Source organism: Tenrec ecaudatus, chromosome 7 (genome assembly GCF_050624435.1).
Source record: "Tenrec ecaudatus isolate mTenEca1 chromosome 7, mTenEca1.hap1, whole genome shotgun sequence".
NCBI classification, from domain to species: Eukaryota; Metazoa; Chordata; class Mammalia; order Afrosoricida; family Tenrecidae; genus Tenrec; species Tenrec ecaudatus.
In genome coordinates, this window is record NC_134536.1 from 12,739,177 (window position 1) to 12,755,463 (window position 16,287).

At 53.4% G+C, this 16,287-nt stretch overlaps 1 protein-coding gene and 1 pseudogene across 2 annotated transcripts in view; one reads left to right on the forward strand and one right to left on the reverse strand.

Moving 5' to 3' along the window:
* The window catches only part of TIAM2 (TIAM Rac1 associated GEF 2), a 273,644-nt gene that overhangs the window by 91,920 nt on the left and 165,437 nt on the right, over nt 1–16,287 (reverse strand). For both annotated transcript variants that reach the window (XM_075554342.1, XM_075554343.1), the window contains 5 exons: nt 11,883–12,044; nt 9,529–9,633; nt 9,208–9,286; nt 5,825–5,917; nt 4,686–4,949 (listed from right to left, as the gene is read on the reverse strand). In XM_075554342.1, the coding sequence (XP_075410457.1) occupies nt 4,686–4,949; nt 5,825–5,917; nt 9,208–9,286; nt 9,529–9,633; nt 11,883–12,044 (703 nt within the window). The remainder of the gene's footprint in view (nt 1–4,685; nt 4,950–5,824; nt 5,918–9,207; nt 9,287–9,528; nt 9,634–11,882; nt 12,045–16,287) is intronic.
* Nucleotides 90–1,940, forward strand: LOC142453235 (pre-B-cell leukemia transcription factor 2 pseudogene; annotated as a pseudogene).

Below are 16,287 nucleotides of genomic sequence, written 5' to 3' on the forward strand. Positions count from 1 at the left end.
GCAGCGGCCGCAGCGAGTTTTGGGGGGGGAAGTAACCTGGCGGGGGGAGGGGCGGAGCAGGGAGGGGGCCCCAGGGCCCCCCCCCAGCTATGGACGAGCGGCTACTGGGGCCGCCCCCTCCAGGCGGGGGCCAGGGGGTACTGGGCTTGGTGAGCGGGGAGTCGGGGGGCCCTGGCGAGCCTCCTGGTGGCGGAGATCCCGGTGGGGGCAGCGGGGGTGTCCTGGGAGGCAGAGGGAAGCAAGACATCGGGGACATTCTGCAGCAGATAATGACCATCACCGACCAGAGCCTGGACGAGGCCCAGGCCAAGAAGCATGCCCTAAATTGCCACCGAATGAAGCCTGCTCTTTTCAGCGTCCTGTGTGAGATCAAGGAGAAAACTGGCCTGAGCATCCGGAGCTCCCAAGAGGAGGAGCCTGTGGACCCGCAGCTGATGCGCTTGGACAACATGCTTCTGGCAGAGGGTGTGGCCGGACCCGAGAAATGGGGGGGCTCAGCCGCTGCAGCCGCAGCCGCTGCGGCCTCTGGGGGTGGCGTGTCCCCCGACAACTCCATCGAACACTCAGACTATCGCAGCAAACTTGCCCAGATCTGCCACATCTACCACTCAGAGCTAGAGAAGTATGAACAAGCCTGTAATGAGTTCACAACCCACGTCATGAACCTGCTGAGGGAGCAGAGCCGCACCCGGCCAGTGGCCCCCAAGGAGATGGAGCGTATGGTGAGCATCATCCACCGGAAGTTCAGCGCCATCCAGATGCAGCTCAAGCAGAGCACTTGTGAGGCCGTCATGATCCTGCGTTCCCGCTTCTTGGATGCCAGACGAAAACGTCGGAATTTCAGCAAACAGGCCACCGAGGTCTTAAATGAGTACCTCTACTCCCACTTGAGTAACCCGTATCCCAGCGAGGAGGCAAAGGAGGAGCTCGCCAAGAAGTGCGGCATTACTGTCTCTCAGGTCTCCAACTGGTTCGGCAACAAGCGGATTCGCTATAAGAAGAACATCGGAAAGTTCCAAGAGGAAGCCAACATCTATGCTGTCAAGACCGCCGTGTCGGTCACTCAGGGGGGGCACAGCCGCACCAGCTCCCCCACACCTCCTTCCTCTGCAGGCTCCGGTGACTCTTTCAACCTCTCAGGATCCGGAGACATGTTTCTGGGGATGCCTGGGCTCAACGGAGATTCCTATTCTGCTTCCCAGGTGGAATCGCTCCGACACTCGATGGGGCCTGGGGGCTACAGCGATAACCTAGGAGGGGGCCAGATGTACAGCCCCCGAGAAATGAGGGCAAATGGTGGCTGGCAGGAGGCTGTGACCCCGTCCTCAGTTACGTCCCCGACAGAGGGACCAGGGAGCGTCCACTCGGACACTTCCAACTGACCTTGCCCCTCAGGGCCACAGGGCAGGGGCTCTCAAGGCGACTCTTGAAGAAGATGGAGACAACCAGAGGACAAACCCCAGACACGGGAGGAGCACAAGACAGAGAAAGGGCAAATGGGGGCTTCCCCTCCTGGACCGGACTCTCAGTGCTGGGGGTGTAACTACATGGCAGGGTAAATGGGGTCCTTCAAAGGGGACGATGGGGGGGTCTGTTTCCCCCCCTTTTTTCCTCTTTCCCAGCCTTTCTCTATTACATAGAAATACACACTCCCAGAAACCTGCTTTTAAACTTCTCTGTAACACACACATACACACACAGAGAGCTATTTCGCTTTCTCTCTGCCCTGCCCTCTACTTTTCTCTCCTCACCCCACTTATCAGCTCTGGAATCTGGAGGCGCCAGCCCTGCCCAACCAGAGATGCCAAAAATGGGGACACTACTTCTGGACAGAGGACCTGGGCCATGTCCCCGGTGCATCCCCGCCCCCCGCTCCTCCAGACGGCTTTATTACCTCATACGCAGCTCATCTTAAACCAATAGAATCGCTCGGTGGACGAGAGTGTCTGACTGTTATCTACCTCGGAGGGAGTTTCTGCTACTTTAGGGAATTGTTGACTGGGCTTTGGGGTTCAACTTTTTTTTTCCCCAAAGGGAAAAAAAGAAACCCTGGGATTGATCTGTATCTTGGGGTGGGGGTGTGTGTGGGGTTTTGTTTTGGGTTTCTTTTTTTATGTTGGTTCTTGATTTTTAATTTAGTTTGGGGCAAGTAGATGTTTTATAAATATGTTAACTGATTGGTTTGCTTTGGTTTGGATTTCTTGCTTTCCCATTTTAGAGGTGATAGCCAAGGGGGGTGGTCTTGGTAAGGGAAAAGGGAACCAACAGAACCAGTGAAGAGGCTCCAGTCCTGTCCAGCAACAAATGCGTTTCGCAAGACACCAGGGCCTCCCCCTAAACGGCTGAGTTGTGTGGGCCTGGATGTGGAGACCAGGTGGGGCCCACCTTGCGGGCCACCTCTCTTCCCACGACTTGGGTAGGGCTGACCTCAGCAAATTTGAGGAGATCCAAGGTGCCACCTGCCCTTCTGAATGGCATGTCTGTAACGCCTTTTTCTTTTTAAACTAGTTTACGGATTGGAGTGGGGTAAGGATTGGGAGTGGGCTATTGCCAACTTGATTAAATACAGGTTGGGGTGCTTGTATACAGATGTTCCTCAGTTTCCCTGGAAATGAGTTAACTTTTGTATTTCCTCATGCCAAAATTGAGGTGGGGGGAGGAGGAGGGAGGCGGCAAGAAGACAGGTCGGGGGAGGAAAACCAACACCCTGTCTTTGGCCCTGAGCCCTGCCATGTGAACCCTCCCATGTGAACCCACCCCCCCCCCCGCAAACAATCTCGGGTTTAACAAGCCAGTCGGAGAGGGAGCCTCTCCTGGCCGCCTGATCGGGATGGAGGGGGGAGGTTGGGAGCGTGATGGGTGGGGGCGGGAAGCACAGTCCAGGGGCAGTTCTCTTCTCACTTGTAAACTTGTAGTTTCACCGAACAAATCACAGTTTTAAATAAAAGAAATTCTTTTTTCCCTGAAAAAAAAAAAAAAAAGAACAACCAAACCCCCAAACCTGACCCACAGTGACCCAACAGGACAGGACAAACTGGCCCCATGGGGGAGTTTCTGAGATGTTAACTGTAACTCTCGGTGGGAGCAGAAAGCCTCCCAGGAACAACTGGCAGCTCAGCTGCTAGCAGCCCAGGGTGTAACCACATGCCACCTGGGCTCCTGTCACCTGGCCAGCTGCTTTCAAGTTGGCTTGGACTCCTGCTGACCCGGTAGGGGCAGGTGATGGCGGGGGACTGAGTTCCACAGGGTTTCCAACCTTCCAACCGCTGCTTTCCCAGAAACAGACAGCTAGGCCTTTCTTACACAACACCTCTGGGTGAAGCAAACCAAACCCTCCACCTTGAGGGGAGCAGCGGAGCACAGTAACCCACCTGCCCCCTACCTTTCTTCTCAGCTGTGCACCCGGCCCCTAACTTCCTCCAACAGCTACGCCCCAGCTCAGTTCCATGTTGCAAACAATGAACTCATGCTTGCACAACTACCTGCCTGGCGGCTGCCTTCCAACACCACACAGGGCTAAGGAACGGGGCCTGGGGAGGCCAAAGCCCTTGGTGGGTCTTACAGAGCAGGCATACCAGGGGAGTGGCCCGCACTCTCCCCGGCTCGTGGAAAAGCAGCCACAGGAAAAGGAAGTAGAAGCCAAGATCAACCACGGCAGAGCCATACCAGACAGAACAGCCAGACCAAGTGCAGACGCCGGACCTGAGGGACTACGGAGAGGCTCAGCCCATGGAGAGGAGGGCGTCCCGGACGAGCACGCTGACAGCTCTCACACCCACCCAGGACCATGCATCTTCTTCACAGGGGCTCTGTGGCTCAGGGAGGCGGTCTCCCTTCCCGTCATGGACGCGGGTTCAGTTCCCAGGCACTGCCCCTCATGAGCAGCCACGACCACCTGTCAGGGCAGGTTTCGGCAAAGCGTCCAGACGAGGGAAGGAGCCCTGGTGACCACTGGACTACTAACCTCAAGGTCGGTAGTTCAGACCTACCAGCTGCTCCACTGGAGAAAGATGAGCTTTCCTGTTACCGCAAAGAGAAGCCGCTTGTCCCCTGACACGGAGGGCCGCTGTGAGTCGGAGCGGACTCGGGTGGCAGTGAGAGAGCAGTCTATGAAATGCACCAAAGAATAAGTTCTGGAATCCCCAGAGGGTCCCAGTCATCAGATGAAATGGCACCCCGAGAAAGACACAGCGGTGCACGCCACAGCGCGTTTTCAGGGCTTTACACACACGGAAAGTTCACGTGGAAAGTGGCTGGACTTGAGAGGCTAAGCAAGGAACCGACGGGATGCTTTTAAAGACCCCCACCATCTCATCGCTTTTAAAGACCCCCACCATCTCATCATGAAATACTTCCACCCGATTTTGAAGTGAAGGGAATGGGGATTGGTGGGAGGGAGGGAGAAAGGAGTCAACTTGGGCAGTTCTCTGGGAGCAGGGGATCGCGCTACCTCCCAGCCCAAAGCAGCCACAGGACCAAAGGTTTAGGGGAATGCTGTCCCCGTCTCACAACACAGGTCACTGGGGTGCATGGACCAGGTGGCACTGTGTTCATCTCCGGACTCGGGGGAAGATACTCCCAGAGCAGGGCAGTCCCCCAGGGTGCAGGGCAGGAAGCCCAGAGCAGCGCTGCACACAGAACTGTGGAGGAGGAGGAGGAGGAGGAGGGGGGAAACCAAGGCTCACCGTTGGCCGGACTCTTCCTGAAGTTGTCCAGGAACTCCTCCAGGAGCTGGGACTGGTTCGAGGGGGGCAGCGGACTCTGCTGGCCCGACGAGAGCGGCTCGCTGTCTGAGCAGGAAGTGGCCACGGTTCCTGTGGTGTCCAGGGGCCGCGCCAGCAGCGTGAGGCCCACGGACTTCTCAGAAAACAGGGCTTCCATCTGCTTCAGGTCCAGATCGGCCACCGCTTCTCCATTTAGGGTCACGATCTCACTGCCCTTTCTCAGGCCTGAGAAGGAAGGAACAAGAGGTGGGGAGGGGTGGGTGTAAAAAGGGATTTCTCAGGAATGTCATGGACTATGGACTCGCAGGGGCTCTGATGGGGGCTTCTGTCTCAAGTTAAAATGCTACGAATAACGTCCCCCCGCAACTGCTGCCAGCCCTCAGGGCTAATCTGAGGAGGGGTCCCCTGCCTGGAAACCACTGAGGAGTCAGTCGGTCAAGGGAACTGTGTCCCTGGCACGGGCCCTCCAAACAGCATGGCTGTGATCTGTATCTGCCTGCCTTCCATTCACTCTTTCTCCCCCTTGACATATTATATACATGTTATTGACACCTGTATTGACATACAGCACATTTACATACATCATATACATAGTATGTTTCAGAACGGACTCCACATGGCGTGAGTTTGACTTTGGTCGCGCCCACGCCATCGAGTCTGTTCCGACTCCCAGCCACCCCCAAGCAGGGTTTCAAGGCTGCGCATCTTTAGGGGAGCAGACAGCCTCCTCTTCCTCCCACAGAACAGCTGGGGGAGGGAGTTGACCCCACAACGTTGCAGTCAGCAGTTCAGTGCTTTCCTGACAGTGCCTCTGGGCTCCCTGTGTGTGTACTTGTGAGTATTCGCTCTAGATATACACAAAAGGCGGTCTCATTCAACAGTGTGCACACACACACACACACTCATGTGCACACGCCCTCAGGCACCCCCTCCCCTCCAGCCCCCCACTCTAGGAGAACAATGCAGTCTCAAGTGAACTCTGGCTGCTTTCCTTCAAAGCCCGGTAGAAACGTCCCCTCAGAAGCAGTGTCACCAGTTTCTGGCCTCCTCAGTTCTACGTGTGGGAGGTGACTGGGGCGCGGTGTCTGCCACCCACTGACCTTCCCCATAGGCCAGGCCATCCGGGAGGACGTCGCTTATGAATATCCGGCTGAGGTGCTGGCGTTCATCCACCTGGGCGGTGACTGCAAACCCTGCGGTGGGAACAGCAGGAAGCTCAGGGAAACCAGGGGCAAGAGAACAACAAGAGATCTAAAATCGATGGTGACGAGGGCACAGATGCCTGGGGGGGTTCGGTCAAGTGCACTGTAGCCGAGAGGAAGTACAGAGAGCCGAATGAAGGTCAAACATGATAGTGGGACAGGAGGAAAGTCAAGGGAGATAGAGGAAAGAACTAGGAGGCAAAAGACTCTTATAGAGGTGTAAATATAAACATGGACATGTAAATATGTTAATATATAATTATAGAGATATAGGTCTATGTACATATATTTATTTGTTAAGTATTAAGGTAACAGATGGACACTGAGTCTCTACTCAAGTCCTTCCTGAATGTAAGAATACTTTGTTCTAATAACCTGGCATTTCCAACAGGATGGCTGAAGACAAAATAGGTGCATAAGCAAATGTGGTGAAGAAAGTTGATGGTGCCCAGCTATTACAAGAGATAGCATCTGGGGTCTTAAAGGCTTGAAGTTAAACAAGTGGCTATCTAGTAGGGAGGCAACAAAGTCCACATGGAAGAAGCACACCAACCCTATGATCATGAGGTGTCAACGGAATCAGGTATTAGGCATCAGAAGACCCCAAACAAACAACCATTTTGATGCAAACGAGGGAGGTCAGAGTGGAGACCCAAAGCCCATCTGTAGACAATTGAACATCCCCTCATAGAAGGGTCACAAGAAGGGATGAGCCAGCCAGGGTGCAGTGTGGCACCAACAAAGCACACACATTTCTCTAGTTCTTTAATGCTTCCTTCCCTCCCCCCTACCCCAACTGTCATGACCCCAGTTCCAGCTTACAAATCTGGCTAGAGCAGAGCATGTATGCTGGAACAGATAAGAGCTCTCGACACACAGAATCCAGGACAGATAACCACCTGGGAGTAGCGATGCCATGAGGGTAGGGGGAAGGTGGGGTGAGAAGGGGAAGAATGGGGGAACCAATTTCAATGATCAATATACAATTCCCCCCTGCCCCCAGGAGGACAACAGAAACGTGGGTAAAGGGAGTCAGTGGACAGTGTAAAATATGAAAATAAAAATAATTTATAAATTACCAAGGGTTCACGAGGGTGGGTAAGAGAGGGGTAGGGGTGGGGTGGGGGTGGGAAAGGAGCTGATACCAAGGGCTCAAGTAGAAAGAAAATGTTTTGCAAATGAGGATGACAACATATGCACAGTTGTGCGTCATATAATTGATGTATGGATTGCTATAAGATCTGTAAGAACCCCAAATAAAATGATTTATAAAAAAGAAAGACAGCTCAGGGCTCAACACTCCAAGTCAAGAACCCCCTCAGCACCTACTTTTCTGAGCACCCACTCGCATGAATACGGTACATTGAGAAACCCCTAATCACCCCTAGTTTGAAAACACGGGTGTGTAGCCAGGCGGAAAAGAAAGAGGAACACAGTTTGAGAAACAGGACAGCAAAGCCTTATTCAGAGATTGAGACAGGCATTGACTCATCTTGGAAGAAATTCAATTCTGTTTAACGTGAGAGAAAGAGCTATGAGCAGGGCTGGTGGCTTTACAGGGTGCCCTTGTGGGGCCATAGTGGAGCACTCGGCTGCTCAAACCTGCCAGGGGTCCTGCCAGAGAAAGAGGTGGCTGTCTGCTTCCAGGAAGACTTACAGCCTTGGCAAGCCTCTGGGGCAACCCTACTCTATCCTCTGGGCTCACAGTCAGACCAGCTCGATGGCACTGGGTTTGGTTGGGTTTTTTCTTTCTTTTATTATTTTTTTTAGGAGCTTCATAAGAAAATAGGGAAATTAGCAGATACAGCGCTTGCCCCACCTACTTCATTCTACATGCAGAGGCCAGGTGAGTCCCCACTCCTCTGTGAGGCTCTCCCTGGGAGATGCCCGTTTCGGTTTGCACAATGGGGACACCCACTTCCAGACTTGGTCCCTAACACCAGGAGGGACCAGGAAGAGGGTGGGTCCAACCCCCTTGTTTCTTCTGTGCCTCAGGCAGAACCTGGTATAAGGTCCCACCGTGCTCACTGCCACTGAGTCAATGCCAATTCAACGGAAAGCAAAGAGCTTCTTGGGGTGGGGGTGGGGTTCAAGACTGCGGTCTCCTCAGGTGTCTTTGCCAAGTGTCTTCATTCATTCAAATACCAAGAAGACTGCACCCCAAGAGAAGGGGGGGTACACTGAGTGTAAGCAAATGTTCCAAGGAAAACACCCCCATCTAATCTTGCTCAAATAGATATATAAAGAAACCAGAATCACTGGCAAAAGGGAGTTTTGGCATATTTTAAATCATGACTAGCATTAGATCCGCTTGTGTCACTTTAGGGAAAATAATTACCGTATATCGCGTATAAGCCGAGTTTTTCAGCACATTTTAAATGCAGTCTTGAGGTAAATGTAGGTGCCTCGGCTGGTCTTCGGGTTGGTTTATACTCGAGTATATACGGTATCTTGCAACGCTGCACTGTACCGAGAGTGGGAACGTGGAGCTCTGTGTGACTCGAGGGTCACTGAGACCCTCTGACCAGAGAGACAATGACAGACAGGAACTGACAGGCTGTCCGCCGCTGACAAAGCCGTCAGGCGGGTTCTGACGCACTGCGAATCTGTAGGGCAGAGTAGGCGCACCCCTGGGGGTTTCCGCTGACCTCACTTAAGCGGCCACTGGCAGCACGGATCCTGATCAGCAGCTGAAAGCCCAGTTTAAATACAAAAGGAAATGCAAGAATTCCACAGAAGAAGTAACCAAAAGGGTCATCCTGACTCTTCAATGTCAAGGTCCAGGAAGGACGAGACCAAGGCAGCTACAGCAATGAGGTGAGGCTGGGCTGCTAACAGAAAGGTCAGCAGTTCAAAACCACCAATCACTTCTGTTCATGGGAGTAGAAAGCTTGGTCTCTCTCCGGAGGGGCTGCTGGTGGTTTCAAACTGCCAACCATGCGAGACAGCAGCCCAACAAGCAACCACATCATGGGGAGGGGGGCAGGGGGGGCTCTTCCAGGGCTCCTTAGGGGTGAGCTAATTAAACGTTTGGCCAGTGATAGCCGACTAGTTTTCAAGCTGAGAATTATGTATGGCTCGTGATTCGTGTTGTCCACCCCTGCTAAATTAGGAATCCCAGGCTGCAAATATTCACGGAAGCAGACTGCCTCGTCTTTCGCCCTGGGAGAAGTTGGTGAACTTGAACCTGAGACCTTGCGGTCAGCAGCACATGGCTTACCCAACAGCGCCACCTAAGTGCAACAGGTTAAAGGGGTTATTGTGGGTGTTCTGGTGCTTACCAAAGTCGGAGAGGCTGCTGGCCTTGGTGAGCTGTATGTCACACACGGGGAGTGGGAAGACCTCTAGCTCATCAAACACCTAGAGGGAGGCAACGCAACATCAGAGGGCAGTTGGAAAGCCCTCCGGATGGACACCTTCTGCCCAGTAACACAAGAACTCTGCCAACAAGGTATCCCGGCAGAGACCGTTTCAAAGGAGCCGCCCGACGGCAGCACGGCTTCTCCGGGCCTGACAGTCTCCGCTTCCCCGGTCTGACAGTCTTTTTTCCCCGGGCCCCAGGCTGCAGTGGAACGTCCCGGTGTAACCCGGTGGGCACTTGCCTGGTCCTGCATGGACTCAGATGGGCCGGGGACGTAGCGGTCGCTGCTCTCATCTGCCAGTCTCCGGAGCTGTAGGCCGTAGTGGCTGGGCTCTAGCTGCCGCAGCTAAAGACACAGAAGGGATCCCGGGTTCAAGCGCTCCATCCAAAGTCATTTTTTAGCAGGTTCATTTAAAAGGACAAGTGGAACTTTCTAAAAGGGATGCTGTTCGGGAGCTCCTGAGCTTACACCTATGTAAGAGGGCTCACCCTTAAAGGTACCAAAGAGACGGGGCAGTTAATTACCTTGAAGATGGGTTCCTGTAAGTCAGGGGTGAGGAATATCCAGCCCAGGAGCTGTAGCAGGCACCGAGAAATCATCATTGTGGGTTACCAGGACACGCCACAGCAAAGAGCAGCCTTCCAGCCATCACCATAAAGTCTCACAGCCATTGAGCTGGTCCCCGCTCATAGGCCCCGACAGAACAGAGTAGAACTGGCCCTGTGGGTTGCTGAGATGGTAGCTCTTGATGGGAGTGGAAAGCCTCACCCCTCTCCTACAAAGCCCTGAGGCTTGCAGCCGGACACATACCTCACTCCACGGCCCAGGCTCCTTGGTTATGCACAGGATAGAGAGTTACCAAGTTCTGCAGGCCTTTGCCCACCCTTTCATCTACTGGCTTGCCTTTGTGCTTAGGGCTATTTAAGCTCTCCCGTGCCACCTGGTGGTAGGAAAACGGATCTGCGGCAGCCGACGCTACTTCATCTCTGCCAATAGACTCCGCAGCTCAGAGTTCCTTCTCAGAAAGGGAGCTGAGCCCAGCTTGGATAATGAAATAAAACCACGCCAGCCGCTAACCTCATGACACAGCTGTGAACAGCGTCAGGTTACTGGCCAAGTCTAGAGAATTTCAGGAACAATTCTTTAGGGGGCACCGCTTCTCTACACCCTTTCTCAGGCTCAGAACCCCAGTGTCCCACATAGAAAGGTAGACAGAGTCCATCCCCAACTGTGCGGAGTTGAACGGTGACTCTCAGAGCAGGGGTCCACATGACGACACCCCGGTTCTCAGCATTATGTGGCTGGCCTCTGTGTCGTGAAAGGATGCCATTACGCTAAGCATTGTAAATCCTAACCTATGGCATGGAGGCGTAGTGTCTATGGATTGGGCTGTGATTTGAAAGGTCAGTAGTCCAATACCACCAACCGCTCCACAAGAGAAAGGCAGGGCACTCTGCTCCCGTGAACAGCTCCGATCTCGGAAACTCTGGGTGCAGTTCTCCCCTATCCTGTAGGGCCCCTATGCATCAGCATCGGCTCTGTGGCACTGAGAGATGTTGATGAGGAGGGGCTGATGGGACATATTAATGACTCAGGACTTGGTTCACAAAATTAGGTCATGTCTTGAGTCATTCTCTTATGAGACAGACAAGGGACTAAAGAAGTTAGCAGAGATCCACATCCAAGCCAAACTCACTGCCAGCAGGGCCATCCTGACTCACAGAGACCCTACGGGACAGGGTCGGGCTGCTTCTGTGAGTTTCAGAGGCTGTAACTCTTAACGGGAGAAGACAGGCCCATCTTTCTCCTGCAGGGCGGCTGGTGGTTTTGACCTGTGAACCGGACCTTGCAGTTAGCCAACCACCATGCTGCCAGGGCTCAGTACCACCAAGACAGAGCAAGGGGCCCTGCTCTGTGACACTCCCAGACCCGGCAGGGCAAGACTGATGCCCACAGCCTTCCCTGAGAGCTGGAAGAAAGAGAAAAAGCCTTCCCCGGCAGCTGGTACTGAGACTTCTAGGGGCCTAAACTGCAAGAAAATCAATTTCTGCTAAAGTCACCCAGTTGGATATGTCTGCTATAGCAGGACTGGAGAACCGAGAATTTTCAACGTACTGAAGTTGAAGTTAGGACACACTGCCCTGCTGAATGTCCACTTGGTGTGTGTGTGTGTGTGTGTGTGTGTGTATGTGTGTGTGTTTTATCGTTAGTAATACACACAGCCTACAACACAGAAGCACCTCGTGTGCTGATTCCATCCTCCACCGTCCACTCACCTTTGTTCCGTGTTCTGAGATACCGTTCAGAACACGGCTGTGTCTGGAGTGAAAACTAAAGCAAGAGGCATTCTGTTGGCGCCAGAACCGACTTCCGGCAGAGTCGTCGGAACAGAGCCCACCGTCCAAGATTGCCATAGACTAGCTCAGGCGGTGTGTGAAGGTCAGGGCCATGGCCACGCCATCTCTCTCTCTCTCACACAGGCTGTGTGACTGAGTACAATGTGTGTGTGACCATGGCTCCCCCTGGAGACAGACCAGAGGGCACAGGCTACGACTGCTCCGGAAGGGCGGTCAAACGGCAGCGCTGTCACTTACCTTGCAGGCCAGCGACAGAACATCTTGCACACTGTGCTCCGGCTTGATGCCCACGGTGATGGCTTGGTGGTCGGGGAAGTGGACCTGCGTCAGTGTTTCCCAGGAGCTGTCTCGGCGGCCACCATCTGCAGCTGAAGCACACCTGGGCAGAAGGTCTTCGGGCTGTTTGCAGACACCAAAGGAAGAGGCAGACAGGTGTGCTGAGCAGGTGAAGAAAGCTTGACACCGCTCCCTGCCTGCCTGTGCCCTCTCACAATCCCCCCACAGCCTCGCCCTGCGTTTCTGCTTTCCACAGTGTGATGCCACAGACTGAGGTGCAGGGATGCAGGGCCTTGATCACCTGGACCTGACCACCTGCCCCAGGCTCCCTCCACGATGCCTCCTGGCCTCACGGAGGAGGTGACCCGCTCGCTGCCATCAATCCGTTTTGGCTCACAGCGACCCTGCAGGACTGCGCCCTGTGGTTTCCGAAGCTGTGACTCTTTACAGGACACACGGAGCGGCCGGTGGGTTTGAACTGCTGACCTTGCTGTAGGCAGCGCAACACAAAACCCACAGCGCCACCAGGCCTCCCGGCAAAGTAAGAGCCGGGCAATCCACATCAGGATGACATACAGCTACCCCTAGGGGTCGCAGTGTTCGCCTTGTGTCACTCCCCTGACCCCCCAACCCCTTGAGCAGAACCTTGCCACAGGGCCCTCAAGGGTGTGACCTTTCAGAAGTGCTCAGCCAGGCCTTTCTTCTGAGGCACCTTGGCTGGATTTGAAGCTTCAACTTTACAGCTAATAGGCAAATGCTGGACTGTTTGCACACACACACACCCCTGGGTCTCCATAAGCCACCCTTCCTGCCCTCGAGTAGAGGCAACGTGGAATTGCCATGTGAGCCCAGCCCTTCACAATTACACACTAAGATAGACAGTCTCGGCCCTCACCCACACTATCCAGGCCTGTGTGCGGGGGTGAATGCTCCGGCCCACGGCAGCCCCCTGGATCAGAGGGGACCTGCTCTCCCCAGGCTTTTAGGGCCCGGTTTTAGGTAAGTGGACCACCAGGTCTTCCTTCAAAGGCCTTTTAGCAGCCACGTGCACTCCCCGTTTCTGCCACCTGGGGGCCTCCTCAGATGCCTTCCCAACCCAAACTCACATTGATGCCCACCTGTAGCGATCCTACATGACAGTGTAGAACTGCCCCGTGGGTTTCCGGGACTGTCACTCTTTATGGGAATAAAAAGTCCACCTTTCCCCCCACTCGGTGACTGGTGGTTTAAACTGAGGACCCTGCACTGATCAGCCCCCCGGGACTCCTCTTCTTGGTTAGTAATCAACCCCGAATCCTGGGGGGAATGGTTCCTCTTTCCTTCAGCCATTCTTAACAATGAAAGCCTAGGTTCCCAAGGTGCCTTGACCTACGTGCTACCCCTGCCGATGGAAAGCGTCTGAACTGCAGCCCCTCATCCTGGATCCCCTGCAGGTTTCCCTTTCTGCTGCTCCACTGGGTCATTCCGTGAGTGCTCCCCAGGGGGCGATCTCACCCCCTTTGGGAGACTCTGAACCAGACACCCTTTTTGAAACCAACCTCCAAGAAGCCACTCGGGAGCATCTTCTAGAAGCCTCTCCTAGAGAACTGTTCTGAAGTCCACTGCCACTGAAGGACCCCGTGCTTGCATGGGCCTCTGATTTATGGGAAAGACACTCAGCATTTCATAAGTCACCCAGCAATGCTTTCCGCTGGCAGTTTCCCTCTGGATTCTCAAATAAGCCTCGCGGACAAAGAAAAACAAAATGGGAGTGGGGACGAGAGGGAGGAGACTTGAACTCAAAATGTTCAGAATCAATGGTGGTGAAGGAAGAAGTCCAAGCTTCACTGGAAACATTAGCCAAAAACAAGGCTCCAGGAATTGACGCGATACACACTGGAATGTTTCAATAACCTGAGGAAGTGCTTACTCATCTCTGCCAAGAAATTTGGAAGGCAGCTCCCTGGTCAACTGACTGGAAGAGATCCATATCTGCACCCATTCCAAAAAGGGTGACCCAAGAGAATGGGCAAATTATAGAACAGTGTCCTTGATATCACATGCAAGTAAAATGTTGCTGAAGATATCCAACAACATTGCAGCAGTGCACTGGCGGGCAGCTGCCAGAGATTCAGGACAGATCCAGAAGAGAATGTGGAATGAGCGATACATATCATTGCTCACGTCAGATGGATCTTGGCTCGAAGCAGAGAATACCAGGAAGATGTTTACGTGGACTATGCAAAGGCGTGCAACCGTGTGGATCCTAACAAACTACAGAGAGCCTTGAGAAGAATGGGAATTCCAGAACGATTCATTGTGCTCACTCAGAACTTGTACATGGATCCAGAGGCACTTGTGCACACAGAACAAGGGCTTATTGCATGGTTTAAAATCAGGTGTGCATCAGGGTCGTATCCTCTCACCGTACTCACTCAGTCTGTGTGCAGAGCAAAGGATCAGGGAAGCGGCTTGCATGAAGAAGAATGTGGCATCGGGATTGGAGGGCGGTTTATTAACAACCTGAGATATGTAGATGAGACACCCTTGCTTGCTGAGGGACGTGCTAATGAAGCTTGGGGTTCGCCACCTTCAGTGTGGATTGTAGCTCAATGTGCATTCGTGACAACTGAATCAATAAGCAACATCCTGATAAAAGGAGGAGAGATGGGAGTTGTCGGGGATTTTGTCTTGTTTGGATCCACAATCAATGCTCATGGAAGCAGCAGTCAAGAGATCAAGCGACACATTGCACTGGGTAAGTCTGCTGCACGAGACCTCTTTTTAAAGTGTGGGAAAGTAAGGAGGTGACTTTGAGGAGTAGGGGGTGCCTGATCCAAGCGGTGCTATTTTCAATCGCCTCACATGTATGTGAACGTTCCACACTGAATAAAGAAAGCCCAAGAAGAATCGATGCCTTTGAACTGTAGTGCTGGCAAAAAAACATTGAAAGGACCACGGACTGCGGAAGAAGCACAGAGGCACCATGAGAAAGGCAGGAAGAAGGAAGAACACCTCCCAGGTGCCAAGGGGCGCCAAGGAGGAGGAGGCAGCAAGCACCACAGTTCCCGAGAGGGTGGAGCCCCACAGGGACTGCAGTGGTCCCCTTCCTGCAAACACCTCCCAGGTATTTCCTCTAAACCAGGACTTCAGCGGGGCGTGTGATTACAATCATTCATCAGCAGAGGGCAGCGTGGAGCAAGGAACCAGGCAGAGAGCAGGGCATGCAGAACCAGGAAAACCAAAACCTGGGGCCGGTTCAGGTAGGAGCCCTGGTGGAGGCGTAGTGGTTACTCTTTGGGCTGCCACCGGCCGCTCCGTGGGAGAAAGTCTGGGCTTTCTACACCCATGAAACCCACAGGGGACTCAGTATGAGTCATCATTGACTCGATGGCAGTGAGATCCCCACAGAAGACTAGGTTTGTTTCAGTTTCCAGGGCTGTCAGTCATCACAGGGACCAAGTGCCACCTCCTGTCTCCAGTCATTTAACCAAAAAACCCTCCAAACTCACTGTCATCGAGTCGATGCCGACTCACAGTGACCCTGAAGGACAGGGTAGAAATGTCCCTTAGAGTTTCCAAGTCTGTAACTTTGTATTATTATTATTTTCCCAACAGTTTCATTAACAAGTAATTTACCTACCATATCATGCAATAGTTCAATCACTCAATCATATCACAGAAAATTGTACAATCACCCCACATCCATTTGAGAGTATTCCCTCCGCCCCATGTGTAAACTGCCTTTAAGATGATGTATGCAATCAAAATCCATTCTAGTGCTCTCTACCCTCTCCTGTCTAAGACTATCGCTCTTCACAGGAGTAGAAAGCCCCATCTTTCTCCCAAGGAGCAGCTGGCGGTTTTGAACCTCCAACCTTGTGGATCGCAGCCCAACGTGAAACTATAATGCCACCAGGGTCCCCTGCCTTACACACTCACCCCAAATTCCCTGACGAGCTTTCCCCATCAACAATTCTGCACGCCCACTCGCTTCCCTTACTGAAGAGGCAAGTGACCCATGGGTCTGTCTCCAGTTCCTGGTGACTACAAGTGGGTGCAGCCATGACATCAGGGGACACCCATCGGGTATCCTGGCCATGTCTGGGCCGTCGCTCTCCTGTTGTCTAGGGTGGGTGGGCTTCAGATCCTACAAACAACAGCCCGAGGGGAGGTTGGGGGTCTGCTCTGAGGAACTGCTTCTGAAAGCAGGCCCACTGCCAGAACAGCCCGAAGGCCAACCTGGACTGTGCCATTGGATTAAAACCACAACCAACACCAAACTCACTGCCTTCGAGTCCATTGCAGGACAGGGTCGAACTACCCGTGGGTTCCCGAGACCCTAACTCTGTAAAGACCAAGCCAAAGTCACTTCCATGCAGTCAAG